Source organism: Harpia harpyja, chromosome 12 (genome assembly GCF_026419915.1).
Source record: "Harpia harpyja isolate bHarHar1 chromosome 12, bHarHar1 primary haplotype, whole genome shotgun sequence".
In the NCBI taxonomy this organism is placed as follows: Eukaryota; Metazoa; Chordata; class Aves; order Accipitriformes; family Accipitridae; genus Harpia; species Harpia harpyja.
In genome coordinates this window covers 16,142,425-16,160,537 of record NC_068951.1, presented here as the reverse complement: position 1 = coordinate 16,160,537, position 18,113 = coordinate 16,142,425, and the positions used below count along the sequence as shown (strand labels likewise).

The 18,113-nt window shown below is 47.5% G+C and overlaps 1 protein-coding gene across 1 annotated transcript; it reads left to right on the top strand.

The window, feature by feature from the left end:
• Positions 1-213: 213 nt before the first annotated feature.
• Positions 214-12,310, top strand: DNAJB11 (DnaJ heat shock protein family (Hsp40) member B11). Its single transcript, XM_052802848.1, has 10 exons — positions 214-414; positions 527-683; positions 4,188-4,285; positions 5,390-5,522; positions 6,472-6,614; positions 7,171-7,253; positions 7,868-7,925; positions 8,497-8,608; positions 9,016-9,175; positions 11,906-12,310. Exons 1-10 carry the CDS (start codon positions 245-247, stop codon positions 11,968-11,970), a joined length of 1,179 nt encoding a protein of 392 aa, XP_052658808.1. The 5' UTR covers positions 214-244; the 3' UTR covers positions 11,971-12,310.
• The last annotated feature ends 5,803 nt before the right edge of the window (positions 12,311-18,113 follow it).

The window sequence follows — 18,113 nt, the reverse complement described above, 5'->3', positions numbered from 1 at the left end:
GGCTGCCGCAGGGCGAACTCATGCTTCTGTGCGGCCCGGAGCGGCCATAGGATAGGGCGCGGCGTGACGCCCTGAGTCGTGATTGGCCCGGCAGGCTCACAGCGACGTCCCGGCAGGCGATTGGCCGACGTCGTCGAGCCGGCGGTGAAGTGTTCGCAGCCGATAGGCCGGCGGCACGCAGCGCGCGGGGCTGCGCCGCGCTCTTATTGGCCGGCGGCCGTCACCGGGTCCCGCTTCACGTCTAATGGTGGCCGGGCTGGGTCGGGCGGCTGCGGCGCTGCGGATCCGTCCGGAGAGCGCCGCCACCTCTCCCCGCCGCCCCCCAGGCAGGCCCGGCCGCCTCGCCATGGCCCCCGGCTGGCTCGGCCGCCTCTGCCTCCTGCTGCTCTGCCTCTGCGGGGAGGCCGCCGCTGGGTGAGTGCGCCGGGCCTGTGTGTGTGGTGTCCCCTCAGCGCCGGGCCTGCCTCCTCGGCCGCAGTGCTGACGGGGCCTTGCTCCCTTCCCCCCCCCCCCCTCTCCCCGGCAGGAGGGACTTCTACAAGATTCTGGGGGTGTCCCGCGGCGCCTCCATCAAGGACATCAAGAAGGCTTATCGGAAACTGGCGCTGCAGCTCCATCCCGACAGGAACCCCGACGACCCCCGGGCGCAGGAGAAGTTCCAGGACCTGGGGGCTGCTTATGAGGTGAGGCTGGGGGCTGCGATTTACCCCCCCCCGCGCGCTCGTTTGCTGCACCACTACCTGCGGTGTAGGGGAGCCTGGTGTAGCTGCTGGGGAAGGAGAGGGGTGAAGTTGTGCACCCTGTTGTGAAGAATTTGGAGAACCTTGAGTCCTCCCAGCCCTTGACAGGGTGGATGGGTTTTGCGGTAAAACATGCTGGGAGCGTGAAGCTGAGCTTGGTCAACAAGTAGTCTCATGAGGCTTCATCCTATAACGTTCAGGGGAAGGAGAAAGGAGGGCTTCTAGGAAATGTAAAGGCCCTTCTATAAGGCGCAGGTGCAATCTGTCCTCCCCCCGTTACTATATCAAATTTCAGACATTCTACCAAATAAAAAGCAACGGTAGAGAGGCTGCCAGGTCGATTAGAGGGCTCCCTCTGTCAGAGGACAATAAAGGACATTAGCTCCCTTAGCCAGGAGAAAGTGAAGGCAGCAAGTTAAAGTTATTTGGTATTTACTAATAGCTTATCGAGGAAGCAATAGAGTTGCATCAGCTCTAAGTATTAGCACAGGAACATGTGTCTATATATAGGGCCTGGCTGTAAGTCCAAGTTGATAGGAGATAAAAGATGGTTGGCTTGCCTTTTAGAAGACATTAAGGTGGGAAAAATAATTGTGGGTCACATACACACAAGGATTCCTGTTGTTTCCGTGATAATATAGTAGCATACGAATGATACCTGATGCTAACAGCACAGTGCACTATATAAATCACGTATAGATTATTTTACTAGCCAAATGTATTAAGTCAAAGCCTACTTCCTCCGCCACATACGTAAATGTTAATGCAATTTAGGTGGGGTAGGATCTGTTTCTTCCACATTCTCTGTCCTTTTTATCTCCCTTCTGTCACTGTTGGTTTCCATCTGTTCCTGCCGTGCCCCATAGAGCAGAAGGCCCCCAAGGAAGATGGCGTTGACCAGCAAGAATTTGTAGCAGCAGTTCCACTGGGAGGTTGCCTGCACTGGTGGGCTGTTTGGGTGGGAGGTTTGTGTCCTCTTTGAGGAGCTGCACTTCAAGAGGGGAAAGGGTTTGCGTTCCCACTGCAGTCTGGTGGTGCTGCTCAGCCTACAGCTGTAGTGTGACTCCTGCTTCCATCCCTGATGCTTCTCTGCTTTTCAGATATGCAAATATAAAATGATTGAGGAAGTGAGAGAAACAGCTTGAACGCACTCCTCTTTGGTCAGAAAGAAAACACATTATTTTTGTATCAGAGCTGGGACCTCTTCTTAGCTCATACTTATCTATTCTGAAATAAATTGGCTGAACTATCACAGGGAAACCAGTGAGTGTAAAGAATTTTTTTGTGGCAAAAAGTATTTGTTACCTGTGATTTGCAGCATCTGAAGATTGATGCATGCAGTTTACTTCAAAGCTGTGAGCTTGGTGTCATTTCTGTGAATTGGGATCTTGTCACATTTGACAGTACTTTATGCATGGGAAGCATTTCTGTACCTCTTCCCTGAGTCCCAGTTTATTTCAGTCTTTGCCATAGTAACAGTTGAGAGTACTTTTTCTATTAAAAATGTTGGGGAGAAAATGGTTGTAAAATCAAATCAGCAGGGGATGTGGTGGCAGGAGTAGCTGAATATTAACTTTTATGAGCACTGACTGAGTCTGCTTCCCCCTAACCAGGGTATTATTGAAGCACAACAGTGTCTGTGTTCAACATCAAGTGTGGCGTTCTAGTGCTAACACAGTACAAATGCAACATGCTCTCACCGGGTGCTAGTGAAGATTAAACTAGGAAACCTCCCTTCAAATTCTTCATTCATGTGCTTCTTGCTGAAGAGACATGCATCAGAATATTGAAATCCAGTATTGACGTACATGGTTTCTAAAATAGGTTTGGAAGAAGTAACATTTTGATGTCCTGCAAGGTCTTTGTCTCTTTGTTTAGCCAGCACAACTTGCAAATACTTCCTGCTAAACTAGCAATGAGATGTAGTGTGTTGATTTGATTGTTTTGGGCAGAAGGGAGCTAGAATTTTTTCCCTTATAACCTAAACCAGGATGCTTTTTGCCATAAAACATCAGCCACTGTCAGTAGTACCGCTGCTCAGGGTTTGGCTAGCAGACTATCTATAGCCAAGTCTTAAAAAAAAATTGTGGGGAAAGTAGGTTAATTAAACTACTCTGTCTCCTTCATTTTAACAGCCTAAGTGATTTCCACCCTGCAGCTGTGTGGTCTGAACACAGTTGTTTCAATTAGAAAGGAGACTGATCCCATGTGAGGGAACTGAGGCTCCTCTAGGTATAGTCATTAGCCTCAGGATGGTTTGGGGGTAGTGGGTGGGTTTTTTTCCAAACTTATCCACTGTAGTTGCTTTGCTTTCAAGGCAACCTAACATCAGACAAGAACTCTATTCACAGTGCTTGAAATTGTGTTCTTGGAGTTGAGTTGTGTTCTCCAGCAGCCTGCAGAAAGAAGGAAAATGAATGGAAAGGCAAATATTTTGTATTTGTAATTCCTTTCTTGCTGCTTGTGGTATTGTTGGTACTGTGCAGTACTTTACTGGAATAATTTTGCTCTGATGCCAACAGATCACAAAATGGAAAGCTTATCCTGGTTTTAGGAAATGTGTGTTTTAATGCAAAATCTGAAGTGGCAAAGGGAGAATTGAACTCTTACCCACTAGATGAAGCTAGTAAAGCTGCTGTTGGTTTTTTTTCCCTGTTGCTAGCATTTGTCATTGGTTACAAATTCAGGCTGGTTTTCATTGTTTAGCCAGCTTCTCCACCTGTTTCCACTCCTCTCTAGCCTTCTGAAAGATAACCTGGCAATTTTAACCTTCCCAAACATGATCAATAGGGGAGGAAGGGGAAGGAAGATTAAATGTGGCTGGAAACTTCTGCATCTGTGGGGTAGGAAAGAGCAAAGATTAATACTTAGGAATTAAAATTGAAGCTTTACAGTCTTGAAAGTCATGTGTGTTGGGATGTGTTATTCTGTCTCAGTACTGAAGTTAGGTCTAACTTTTGCTGCCCTTAGGGATGAGGGCCAGCATTCAAACTGGTGCAGAGTTACCGTATTTGGGAGGTTCAGCTTGGTAGGCAAACTTGCCATCATTGCTAATTGTTAAGAAATAGTAGCCGGAGAAATACACATTCTGTGTGCTTGAAGAACAAACTGAGAAACAGTGGTGGTATTAGTGTGTCCTGCTTTATAGGAACTGATTTGAATTATTCCTTCTGGTTCTTTTTTAATCCTTAAGGTAAACTCAGCATTGTTTATATTTTCTGGTTTGCTTCTGCTGTTTTAATAAACTAACTGTACTTTTTATGGGTTTAACTGGTAAATGTTTAACTTTCCTAGTTCAGCAAGCAAGTTCTAGCCAGTGCTTCTGTAATGTAAAGCATTGCTGCTTGTCTCTCAGTGAAGAGTACTGGTGAGCTTCCTCTCAGTCTTGTTTAAATAACTCAGCTTGGCTGTGGGTGAATGTCTTGTCTGCTTGCATCCCTTTGCCAGGTGCTGTCAGATGAGGAGAAGAGGAAGCAGTATGATGCGTACGGTGAGGAGGGATTGAAGGATGGGCACCAGAGCTCCCATGGAGACATATTCTCACAGTAAGGGGATTTTGCCACTTTAGGCTATTCTACAGTTGGTGCTCTAATTTTGTGATGCTCATGCACGTGTTTGATGTGGGCAAATTCTATGTTACCCAGTCCAGAGGCACTGATCTGAAGTGACAGTTGAGAATTTGAAGAAATACATTTACAGTGGGTATCCCATGTGCAGTTTTCAGTTGTCTGTCTTGCATCAGTCCTTGCTTCAAGAGCAGTGAGTAGGAACCAGTGCTGTCTTCCCACATGGGCAGCTCTTGCTCACTTGGTGAGCTGTGTCACCAGTGTGGGTGATTTGTAAGGTGCTGCAGTTGCATTGAACATGTAGGAACTTTCTTGTGTTATCTGGTATGTGACTGATGTTTAACCTGTTGTCACAGATCATGCATGCCCTTTGGGGTCACTCTTTCTTTTGCAAAGTAATGCTGTAGTGACTTACAGTACATTTCAGAGCAACTGTAGGATTTGGATCATTAAAATCTGAAGGCACTTGCATGTTGCTCAGGCAGAACCTGATTTTCTGTTTAAGCCCCCTTTGGTTCTGCTAGGCACAAATTTACTAAAACAATTCCTGAAGTTGCTCATCTCATGTAATCCTTCTGGGTGAGAACTCACCGTCAGCTGGTCTGTTTTGAGGAAAAATATGTAGACTTGCTAGGAAGTTTTTTCTCATCCGCCTTGTCCTCAGACTACTGAAAACCAGCCTGTTAGTACTGACTTGCAGTGCCAGAGATGGAGTGCTACTCAGAGTTTGCACGTTGTGGTGATGGTACCTGAGCAGCAGTGCAGCACAGAGAGGATTTCCTTTAGGCAGTGGTCAGATTTTGAGGTGTTGGCATTCAACTCCTGCTCCAAAGCTTTTCTTCTTTAGTACAGAAAACTCTTCCAAAGGGAGTGCTTTGTTTGAAGGCATTAGCTTGTGTCCTGGAAGAGCAAAAAGAGGTATCTGGATTTACTATGGTGCTTTTGTACTGTGAGGAGGCTGTTCTCTAGGGGACTAGAAGCATTAGCCAAGCAGCACCTTGCTGCTGCCTTGGGTGGCTGTCTTCATCAAAGCCTCGTTTGATCAGAATTCCTTCCTAAACTAATTGATGTGCTTTACTCCAGCTTCTTTGGGGACTTTGGATTCATGTTTGGAGGTAACCCTCGCCAACAAGACAGGAACATTCCCCGAGGAAGTGACATCATTGTGGACCTGGAGGTTACACTGGAGGAGGTGTATTCAGGAAACTTCGTAGAAGTAAGTTTGACTGCTTGCCTGTCAGTCTCTCCAGTGTGTTCTCAGGTTTGAGATGCCTGGCCTGGCCACTGCTTAGAATGATATCTTCTCCCAAAGAATAGAACTAAAATAGATGCTAATTTTCTTAGTATCTGGCAGTGACAGTGGAGGATGTTGTGATGCTATTTGCTAGTAGTTAACAATACATTTATTCATCTTTGCTGTCTGGCAATTTCTTGATAAAGGGATGCTTCTTGTGACAATAGCTTATTTCTTGGCTGTCAGTGACTAGCTGTAGCTTTTTTATTGCAGTAGCTAGGTTGGAAAAGGTGTAAGTGGTCTCTCTGTAGAATTTAGTGATGTTTGAGGGCCCATTCATAAGCCTCAGATTCATTTTGCAGTTCTTGCAAAACCATTTTCAGGATTTTTCATAGCCTCTTTAAATGGCCAAACATGTCACTGCAAATTTCTGGACTGCATACTTGGCAAATGTATGGTGGCCTTTTAATTATTTTTTATTTTTTTAAGCAAACTACATTTCTGGTGCTGACAATCCCCACTATTCTGTGTATTAGAATTTGCATTGATTGTATTTGTGTTGCGAGTGCCTGGGTAAATAGGGAACTCCAGACAATTTTGCCAGTTGTGTGGGACAAGGAGGCTGTTGTAACCACAGTGTCAGGTGTTTCATCGTAGTGTTACCTTTCCTATTTAGAAAGGTGTGCAGGAAAAAGAAAGAAAATGGTAATAGTGGTATCAGAGCAGGTTTTTCTGGTATTTAATGTGTGATTAGCAAGAGATACAAGGTGAAAACTGTTGTCAGAATGTTTTGCTGAGGCCATTCGGAGCTACTGTGGAGGCAGCACACAAAACCAAGCTGTGTTCAGGCTGTTTGAGAAATCCAGATCCTTGTGGAGACCCAGGAGTGCTGGCCTGTGTGCTGGTATCAACCTCTTCTTCTTCCATGCAGGTTGTCAGGAACAAGCCGGTGGCAAGACAGGCACCTGGCAAACGGAAATGCAATTGTCGGCAGGAGATGAGGACCACCCAGTTGGGTCCTGGACGTTTCCAGATGACTCAAGAAGTTGTTTGTGATGAATGTCCAAATGTCAAGTGAGTTTTAAGCTCTTTACTGCTGTATGGATGTTTATTCAAAAACCTACCACTAGATGGAGGAAAGTGCCTGTACTACCAGTAAGACCTGGGGAATTTGGAAAAACTTAATGCAGGTTTCTCATTTCCAAGGAGCCAGTCTTTATTCTTACAGTAGAGATGGCCAGCTCTATTACATGTAGAGCTCCCCAATTTGCTCTTTCAGCCTCTTATTCCTTGAACAATCAGTCATACTACAGTGGAAGCTCCACAACTAAATCTGAATAAACAAAGTCAGGGAGGGCCACGGTTTCCAGCTGGGAACAGCTGGATGTGGAATGCTGTGTTGCAGTCATGCATCCAGATGCTGACTGTGCATTTAGGAGCTTAACTTTGCCTTCTCTTCTAGATGAGTATCAGCACACAAGAAAGGCAGCACTTGCCCTCCAGTTTTAGATGTGAGCAAGGAGAGAGTATGTGTTAACTTGTGGGGGTCTTCTCATTACCCCAGTAACATAAATAGGTGCTATCACCTACTGTTGAAAACCTAGTGCTTGCTTGCTCTTCCCCTTTGCAGGCTTGTGAATGAGGAGCGAACACTAGAAGTGGAAATAGAGCCAGGTGTGAGGGATGGTATGGAGTATCCCTTCATTGGTGAAGGTATGTAAATGGGCACTGCCCTGCTGCTCAGCTTTGACTTGCTCCTTTTCTGTGATGTGAGGCTGGTCTTCATGGCAGTGAAAGTGTCCAAGCCCAGCTCTGGGTAACTGATCAGCACCTGTGGCTTTAAGTGCTGTGTCCTCTGTGTGCTGCTGAAATCCAGGAGGATACTCTTTGCTAAGTCTGGATAATGCTCTGAGTTCCAGTCCCTTTGCTGGTACTGGGGGCACACACACACACACAAAAAAAGCTCTAAATATGATGTTTCAGATAACTTTTGAGTAGGAGCATCTGTTCAAGGCTTGAGTATTTGAGGGAATCCCCTCTGCCCAAGGAGATGAAGTCCTTTAACAAGTAAAGGACATCATTAACATGCAGGCAAGTCCTTCAGAACAGCAGAGAGGTATGAGCTCATTGAGGCAATACTCAGAAAGTCCTAGGCTCTTTAATAACAGTTATGTGTAAGCAAGGTTTTAGTCATGTAAAGATCAACTAGTTGGTTTTTTTCCTCTAACATGTGAGCTGCAAATCTCTATTGTGTTTAATAGGCTGCTTGCTTATTCAGTTGTTACTAACTACCTCCTTTAAACAGAGCTCTTCTTTGTTTTTCACAGGTGAACCCCATGTGGATGGGGAGCCAGGTGATTTGCGCTTCCGAATAAAAGTTCTTAAGTAAGTAACTGGCCTAGTTAGACCACTCTTTCTGGTTGCTGTAAAGGAAGCTTGCAAACAACTTTCTGGCTACTGTTGCCCATTTGGTTAGCATGTAGCTTGCCCTTCAGCAGAGTTGGTGCAGCCAGGGGTTTGGTACTCAGGGCTGTGCAGGATGTTCAACACTGATGATGCTAGAGTAGCTGGATTCACCATCAAGATGCTGTGGTAATTCCACTTTTATTTTGTTTGGCATGAATTCTGGCATGCATTAGTAGCTTCTGTGTGAATCACAAGAAATACCTTCTTTTTCCATAAACATACTATCTCTCTGTTGTAAGGAAGTGCACTACTAAGAACATTGTGTGAGTCACAACTTCTTGACACGCCTCACCACTCATTGCACTAGAAATAGAAAGGTTATTTAGTAGTACATACCTCAAGCACAGGAAAATGAAGCTAAAGTTCATTCATTCTTCACTTCTTCTCTGACTTGTGAATTCTCCAAACTCACAAATAGAGGGGAGGAAGCTAGAGGACCTATTTCCCCTATGGGGAAGGAGAAAAGTTTCAATGTCTTTTATTTCCACAGGCACCCAGTCTTTGAAAGAAGAGGAGATGACTTGTACACAAATGTGACAATCTCGCTGGTCGAGGCACTTACAGGCTTTGAAATGGATATCGCCCACTTAGATGGGCACAAGGTGAGGCAATGGTTTGCTTTCTTGCTGTATGTAAACAAAATTTAACTGCAGGTCTCCTGTGCTGAGGGTTAGCTTGCTTGGGGTCTGTGCAGCTGCTGGTTGTATACAGTATCCCCTCTGCTAGAGCCTTCCAGGCCAATTCCCATGGAGCCGAAACAGGCCCTGTACAAGGGGTGCAGAGTGTGGGTCTCAATTCCAGGCTGTCACAGCAGTTACTGCATGTGCCGTCTTGGGTGGTGTTAGTTCTGGCACATGTCCTGGCAGTAATACTGCCTGGACCCCTTGAATATCACCGACTTTGGCAAGGGATCAATACCATTTGAAGCTTTCCAGTGCTTTGGAATGGGTATTGGGAGTATTGGGGTACTAGAACACTAGTAATGTTCTGAAATTTTTTTTGTCTCTAGGTTCACGTTGCTCGGGATAAAATTACAAAACCCGGGGCCAAACTGTGGAAGAAAGGAGAAGGTCTTCCAAATTTTGATAACAATAATATCAAAGGCTCACTAATAATAACATTTGATGTGGAGTTCCCCAAAGAGCAGCTGACAAACGAACAGCGGGAAGGTGCGTGTTTTAAAGCTGTCAAGGCAGCAGGCTGCACAGACCTCTCACCAAAGCTGATAAGAAGTTGGCACAACTGAACCCATGGCCTGCAGTGGTCAGGAGGGGCTCTCCTTTCCCTGTGCCCCTTGTACAACATATCACAGTTGGCTGATGCTTCAAAGGGAAATGGAAGTTAATCACAGGGCAAGTGAGCTTGGCTGCTGCAGTTGTAGGGAACGAGATTAGGCTGGGATGTGCCACTGCTGGGATGTAGCACTTGACAAGTTTGCAGGTGCTTTGTTTTGTAGCTGGCCATCTGTCTGAACTGAAAGACTTACTGGGCTTAGCCTCTGTCTGCTTTGCCTTTGCTGGAGTGGGATCGCAAGCAGTTTTCCAGCTCGTTTCCACTTTCTCGGAGGCAAGACTTGTGAAAAATCCCTCTGCTGTCTAGGGTAAACAGTGTCATGCAGCATCAAGAAAAGGATTGTTCCTCTCTACATCTCCTTCTACCCAAAGCGCTTTGCGGTTGTATAGGGAAGAAGGGTGCAATGCAGATATTTTGTAGGAGAGACCTGCTTCTCAGCTTCAGTGCTCAAATGGAAACTTGATGAACTGTGTAGAAATCTTAGAATTGGCAGGAGGGTAAATACTGTACTTCTAGCTGGAAATTCCTCTTTGCTTCAGCAGCCTCTGCGGTAGGTTCTGCTGCTCTGCAGAAGGCATCAGAGTAAGCCCCATCCTTGCTATGAGGCAAAGAAGCTCCTGGCATGTACCAGTGCAGCTCTTCAGAAAATCCCCACCCCCAGAACTTCTCCTGCTGGTCAGGGCTATCATACTTACTTCTTTTGAAGGTGTCCTTTTAGTGGATTCTGGCAGCTGCCCTGGTGGAATGAGCCAAATGTGCAGCTTTCCTGGACTCTTCAAGTTTGTAGAGGGAAGCCAAGCCCTGGGTGGGCTTTTCTCAGCCCTATGGCACTTACTGCTGTGTTGACAATGCTGGGCTAGCTACCACTTGGAGCCCAGTTGGGAGCTGCAGCTTCAGGGTTGACTGGTGTTCTGTGGTTCTCTCTGCAGGTGTTTGGGCTGTGAGGTCTATGCCTCTGGGCTGTGCTTTGAGTGAACCTGTTTTGTGTTTTGACCCCTGTGCTTTCCTGCTTGTTGCAAGTGTTTTGTGCCCAGTGAGGGTTGTGGAGCATGGTGACCGCATCAGTGTGAAGTCTCATTCCAGGCTCTGCTGCCCTTCTTGAAGCTTCGTAAAGTGACAGCACTTCTCAAACAGACGTGAGGTTTTTCTAGCTGTTGCTCTTGGCAGTTTGTGAAGAAACTGGACAAAGAGCAGTGACAGAAGCTGCTGTGTTTGTCAAAATTGCTCACACACCATTACAGATATCCTGGGAACAGAGAGGTCTGCTTGTATGCTTTGTTGCAAGGCTGATGCTGTTTGGGGGACATCCAACAACAGAATTATAGCAGTTTAGCTTAATTTTTTTTATTATTATTTGAAAGTTACCCATGTGGTGGGGAGTTTTCCTCTCTGTTTTGGGTCCTGACAGCCCCTCAGGCTCAGTGGTTTCTGGTGCTGATCAGAACAGAGATACTGCCATTCCCTGAGGGGCCCCATGGCCAGGGCAGTGGGAATCCTGGCAGTGTGTTACCTGGCTGACTTTAAAAAGGGAATCCCCTCCAATTATTTCTGGCAAAACAGTGCAACACATCTGTTCTTGACAGTCTCCTTCCTCTGTTTTGTGCGGACTTGCTCTTTAAGTAGCAGTGAAGACCTGCCAGTCTTTCCCTGACCATGCTGACCCCAGTAGATGAGCTATTATGGTTTTAAGGGCTGACTCACTCTTCTCTTATCCTGGTCTGGTAAGAATTTGATACTGACAGGACCTCAGAGCAGGCAGTTCTTTGAAATGTTTTATGGATGGCCTTTCAGGGGTGGGGAAGATGGCACTTGAAAAGTCATCTAGATTCCTTTGTGAAACAGTGGGTTTCAAAAAAACTTAAGATTTTCAGGTCTTCAGTAGGATACTTAAGCCCCAGATAAGAGTTTGCTCCTCTTACTTGCTTTCAGGGACTACTTCTAGTGGACAGTAGTGTCCCCAGGCACCACATACCAGTGTGAAAACCTGTGCTTTCTAATTACTCATGTGGATTTCTGTAGCTGGCAAGTCCAGAAGGACTCAAGTGTAGCCCTCCCAAGCTTGCTGCTAGCAGATTTCTCGGGCTGTAGAGGGAGCCCGGGGAGATGAGCTAGATGAATTAGACTCCAGAAATACTCAGCAAGTTGTACCTAAGATGACAAAATTGTTGTCAACTTCAACAGCAAAGCAGCTCTGGGGGTCGGCTTTATCCCTTACAGAACTGTGACGATCTTGAGGTGGTGCGCTGGGCTTTGAGTTTGTAGCAGAGGAGGCTTTGTCCCTGGAACCACTAGCCTCGTGTGGTCCCAAGAGTGCATGAAAGCACTGTTACAGCATCACTAACCTAAGTCCTGTTTCTCCTTGTAGGAATGCTGAAGGAGCAGGAGTAAAGCTGTTGCACCACTGAGTTTGGGGGGATTTTTCCTTTTTTTTTTTTTAATGATGCTTGTAGAGTACCAGTGTTTGCATTATTCAGATACACAGGCTCAGCCTTGAAAGGCTGGTGCCACCGGGCCTACAAGCCAGATGTGTAAATGCCGCAGGAACCACAAATGCAGAGTCCTCCTCCTGTTTGTGCTGTGCACTAATGCTTTCCTTTCTCTTGCAGGTCTCAAACAGTTATTGAAACAAGGATCGGTGCAGAAGGTGTACAATGGATTGCAGGGATATTGATGTGTGGAAAAATGGGACTTAACTGAAAATGAAAAGTCAGATTTGTTTGCAGTCCTTTTTCCTGCCCACTGTAGAATGGAAAAGAGGGAGGGTGGGGCAATTGTTGAGGTATATATAATTTTTTCCTTTGTAAATGGTGGAAGTGCTCAGATGAGTCGGGGGAAATACTACCCTTTTCAGGACATAACTGGTGCTGCCTATCATGTTCCACATCCTGGAACAACAAAGACTCCTTGAGCAGGAAAAAAAGGTGGGGAAAGGAGTTTTAAATTCCATGTAGATTGGAATTTCTGTTTTTTAAATATATTTTCCTGTGACTTTTCTTGACCATCTCAACATATTTTCATAGCTTCTCCTGCTTTTTATGTCCTTTGTGTCAGTGTCTTCTGAGTTTCTGGTTTTTGGGGTTTTTTTTTAATCACAGCCCTTCCTCCCCTTCCCCTCTGAGTCCAGAGTCTGGTATTGCTTCAGAATCTGTGTTTCTGGGGTAGGAGTACAGGTGCTGTTGGGAGTGGACTGGCAGGAGAGCCTTATGGGCTATGTTAGGCCCGACACGTGGTTGGGAAAGCAGGGGGGAAAAGAGTCTCTTAAGGCTCCTGTGGATGCTCTTAACTACCAAGTAGTCTGCTTGTCCCAAAAGTTAATGCTCGGTTTTAAATTTGAAGGCACAACAGCTTAGCAAAGACTCCTCAGACTGTCATGGTGGGATTTTGGAAAATAATGGGAATGGCTCCTCGTGGCCTTGGTTCTTCCTCGCTGCCCCCAAATGTAACCAGCAGCTTGTCTGGAAAAGGTCACTTACCTCCTGCACTCTGTCCTCTGTGAGGATAGGTGAAGCTAACAGCACAGAAATAAAGATGTTTCAGTTGGAATGGCAAAAACTACCTGGTTATGTATTTCAGCAGCCCTTGCCCTGGGACAGCTGCAAGTTGTTGGACTAACAAGGAATGGTCCCTTCAGTCATCTAAGCTATGAGGTGCTGTAAAGGGTGAAACTACAGCTGCTAATACCAGCAAAAGCTCTGTTGCTGCTTTATTTGAACCAAGGGCCTTGTAACCTGTCATGAAGGTACCTGTTCTGCTCTGGTATCTGTTGTGAAGACCCTGCTGCTTTAAGCATCCCCATCAGAAACTCTCATCTCCACATGTTCTTCAGGAGTGGTACCTAAACAATTTTTCGGAGCTGCCTGTGTCAGTCAGATTTATGCTTTACTGTGACAGGGATGTAGGCAGCAAGAGAAATGAGTCAGTCATTCATGTAGGAAGGTGTTCTGCTCCTTCCCTCTGGGCCCTTAGGGGCTATGAAGTGGGATCCTTACAGCTGCTGCCTTATGCCTCATCCCCTGCCTGGGAAGTGGATGGAATCCGTTTTTTCTACATGCAAATGTTTGCTGGGGAGCAGTAGCAGGAGACTCAAGGTAGTTTTTTTGGGTTCAGGGGGTTTTTTTCTTCATTGTGAACTATAAGTAGCTCAGCTCTGAGCTTGGAAAGGTGGAGAGAGCTCTGGCCCAGCCCTTGTGTGCTGCCCTTAAACTCCAGCGGGAGCTGACGCAGCGGAAGCAGCAGCACCGGGAAGGTTTCCTGTTGGATCCTTTGTATGTTTGCCTTGGCAGAGCAAAGCAGGGGCTTCAGGAACAGCTGAGAGACAGGGGCAAGACAAGCCTGGGATGCCAAATGCTTGGTCTCAATGCTCATCTTCCTCAAAATCTGTAAAAGTAAGCTGTTAATCCCAGCTGAGGCTGCTACCTTGAGTGTCTGCCTATTTGATGACCAGCTCTTTCCAGGTGTCTGTAGGCAGTTCTACCCCTGCTTTCCCCCTTAGCTTAGATTTTTAAGAAACCTCAGACTTCAAAGAAACTCACCTTTTGCTATACCTGTGTATGGGGCTGGTTGCTGTTGTCTTAGCCCCTTGAGGGTCTGTTTGATGATTGCCTTTCTGCCTTCCTGTTCCACTGGTGCACAACCATGCTGCCAGTGCTCACCTGTAGCAATAAAGCCAAAAAGCCAGGACTTCACACCAAAGTCAGCCTCTCCACAGGAGAAGGTGATGTAACCTCTCCTACCTGCACCCCTAGCAGGAGGCAGTGCATTTATTTCAGGCATGAGTACTTGTTCCTGCTGCTGCTTTTCCTTTCCCTGCTAATTCTTTTCCTTCCTGTGGTTGGTTGGTTGGTTGGGGTTTGGTTTTTTTCATTGTGGGTCTGTACTCTGAGAAGCTAGTGCTATGTAGAACAGCAACAATAGCTGCAAAGCTGCAGCATTTACAAGGGTGAGAAGAAAAACAGAAAAGAAAGCCCCTAATCATACCAAGCAACCCTGCTTCCTTCCATTTTCCTTTTCCCTCCCTGCTGTGGGGTGTGTGCAGAGCTGGGATCTTCCGCCTTTCCCACTTTCAGACAAAGCTTCCAGGGTTTTCATGCTTTCTTCCCAGGCAGCAGTGTACATTAGTGCTTGCCAGGGTCTGGTTCAAATACTTGTTTTGGTTTTGGTCTGCTTGCCTTGGGAAAGTTGTGCTGCTTCTAGGATCATAGGGAGGTTTTTCTCTCCAAGGGCCCCAAGGTGTCTGGCTGGGGGGATGTGGAAGCTGTTCAGTGTTGGAGACATCCTGTGTCCCCTATTTCAGTAACATTTACCTGGTGTGAGTGAGTCACAGTGCATGTGGACTCCTTTATCTCATATGCTTCTTAGGAGGTTTAGGTGTTCACATTGCCTCTTCTTGGTTTGGGACCATGCAAGCATTCTGAAGGTGTGAACCTCTGAGCTGGGAATCTTGTAATGCACAGGCTTAATTTCCAGCCCCTTCTAAGCAATGCTGGTGTTCCCAAATTGGATCAAATAAAAAAAAAATTAAAAAAACCAAACTGGTCCCCTTTTACCCTAATCCTTGCACAAGTCAAGGATTGTTGAGGGTTTAGATATAGGCGTGTTGTTCAATCCTTCTAGCAAAATACTTGGCCTTGAAACATGTTTCTAAAAGTCCTTGCTGTTTTGAGAAGGTGGTGTTTAAACAAGCACATGGTCCTTGCCTGGCTAAAATGGGATCCTGACTTATTTCTGCAGTGAATGGTTTTGATCACCTCCAGAAGTTGTGTGTGTTCCTCCGGGGCCTCACCACAGGCTCAGCTTTAAGATACCATTGCCTCCATCAGCACTATGTTACCACCCTTTGGTTGGATCCCTCCCATCCCAGAAGTGAGGGAGCAGTTGGGGTGAGGACTCCATAGCAGATAGAGGATGGGGGTGAAAAAACTTGCTTTTCAGATGTCTTCAGGGTTCAGATCTGCTTTTCCAGAAAGCATCATGCCCTAGCAGCCTTGTCTGCTTCTCCTGTGCCCCCACAGTCTGGGCTTGCTGCATCTAAAGCCATATTGCCCATCCCAGACCAGATGGTGGAAGTTTTGGGGCTGCACATGGGATTTTCAGCATTAGGTACGTGGGTCCTGGGGAGCAGTCTGGCCCAAGGGAGTGGTTTGTTCCTGATGGCTTCAGCCATGCAGAGGACCACTGCTGTCTTAATTCTTGCCACAGCAAGTGGCACTGCTTGCACAGAGCATCCCCTCCTCCCCAAGTCTGGGCAGGGGGTGAAAGTGTTCCCTAACAATGGTTTCTTCTCCATGGAAGCTTCTCTGTGAGCACAGCGCAGGCTGGCTTGGTTTTGGGTTTGGGTTTGGTTTGGTTTGTTTTTTTTTTCCCCAAAGAGCTTGTTATTTTAAAGTACTTATCTATATCTAAACTTTTCTGCTTCTGAGAGATGGGCAGCAGAGATAGGAGGGGAGAAGTGACTGGTGCCAGGATAAAATTGCTCTGAAGACACATAGCTTTGCAATGTTCCTGAATCCATCTGCTCAAATGTCTGAAGACCATGTCTGGCTGGAGTCTTTAATGTGATTTCTAGATAGCAGCCCCCATCTCTGCTCCTGCACCATCAGGCTGATGAGCAGCATTGCATGAGCAGTGGTGGGGCATCTTGCAAGGGATGGCTTGCTCGAACTGAAGCGGTCCCCAGGGAGGGGACAGCCTGGCTGGGGCAGGGTGGGAGGTGTGGTGGGACTGGTGGTATCCCACTTCCCAGGAGCCTCCCTTCATCCCGACTGCCACATAGCCCTGCTCAGTGTTAACTGTGGCTAGCAGCCAGCTTTCTCCTCCTGTTTCCTCTGGCTTGGTCAGGCATGCTGACCTGGGAGGTGAGAGGAAAGGGAAGAGGGCAGTGAGGGGTCCTGGTCACCCGTATGCCTTCTGAGGAGGGACTCGCCAGCACAGCCCTTTCCTCTCATGTTAAATATTTCCAGGGACCTGCTCACTCTTGTGTGGGAGCAGGAGGCTGCTAGAAAGCAGATACTTGACAGCCTCCACCCCCAAAACTGTTGCCCTAAAAAAGCATCCCTTGCTCAGGGAGGGCTGGCCAGAGGCTCCACATGTCTCAACTCCCCTCATCCCAGTGCACCCCCCCAAGCTTAAAAAGGATGTCCCAAAGCTGGTGATGCCAGAAATGAAAACATCGGGGGCTGTGACAATGTGACCTCTGGGGGAATTCAGAAGAACGGAGCTTGTTTAGTCCAGAAAAGTGATGATGACACTAGCACAGGCACTGAGTGCATAAGGGGTGTTTACAAGAATAATCCCTTCTTCCAGATGTAAATCTGGTGCTACCCATTTTCCTGATAAGCACTGATCCCATCAGTCTCATTTTTTTTTTTTTTCCCCCAGCTGCTGCCTTCCCCATCTCCACCCAAGCAGGCACAGGACCCCACCGCTGTGGTTTTTGGGCAGCTCCTGGAACCATCCAGCCCTTTGCCCCTGGGGATGGGCAGGACACCATGGCTGCCGCCTGGAGTACAGAGCCAACGATGCTGTGCGAGCAGCCAGAAGATCCCAAAGGACATCGTCAGGGATGCTGACTTGCAGTGGGAGCTGATGTCCGAAAGGCAGCCAGGGGGACTGCGTGTCCCTGCTAGGCAGGAAGGGAATATGCCTGCAGCTCTGAAGCACCCGTGGGACGTGGGCAAAGGGGAAAACCAGTTCCCAGCACGTCAGCATCATCTTACTCACTGGAGCAAGGTTCGAGGCTGGGCGTCTTATCTCAACCCTTATCCAAGCCAGCGATAGCAGAGCTGAGTGATGGAAACCATGCGGTGCATGGAAAGCAAAGCCTCATGTGGCAATCGGTGCGGATAACCAGGCTGGTTTGCTTTGGGGCAGATGCTGGGGGGGGGGGGGGGGGGGGGAGTTAGTTAAAGCCTCCAAAGGTCTGTGTGTGGGTTTGTTCACCCTCTTGCAGAAATCAAAGGAAAAAAAAAAAACCCAAGGACAAAATTAAAAACAACCCTTGGTTGACAGGGTATGCGGTTAGGTGCTGGCGCCTGTCCCAAGTTGTGATCAAGGGTGGAATAGCCAAATTTGGGAGAGGATTGGCCATGGATGTGGCTACCAGCTGCTGGAGAGATGGTGCCTGTTGGAGCAGTGGTGGGGAGGGAGCCCTACTTGTGGGCTGGGGTAACCAGGCCACATGTCACCAGCACACTGCACCAGGCCAGGCATTGGTGGCCCTGTGATGAGGCGGTTTGGGGATAAGGAAGAGAAATTTTGGGGCTACGATGTGCTGGGGGCGGATGCTATTACCATAATCCCACTGCTCTTGGCCACCGTGGCATTGGTGCTGGTCACCACCAGGGAGGTGGCCGTGGGGTTGGAGGTGGCAGCTTTGGGCATGTTGCCTGCAGTCATGATTCAAGATGAGACTGTTTCTTGGGATCCTGCCATTTTGGGGGGGACCCCACTGCTGGGTGCTGCCCCATGCCCTTCTGATCGCTGGCAGAGACTCACGAGACCAGCAGCAAAGTCAGGTCCTTTCTGGAATGTTCTCCTGCTGCAACCGATATGCACGGGGGGCCCAGTGGCAGGAAAAAGGCTTTTCCAGAGCTGTTTAAAGCAGAAACTTCCTCATCTGTCCAAAAGATGATGCATTTCAGAAGCATAAAGCAAAACGAGCCTTGTTGTTCCAGACCTCCCCAGTTTCTCCAGCCCGGGTCTGTCCCAGGTGCCATCCCTACTGCCAGTCTGTGTCCGACACACCATTGCAGCCTTGGGGCATCGCTCTCCTGTGGGATCCATGCTCTGCCCTCCCAGCTGGAGCAAGGAGCTGCA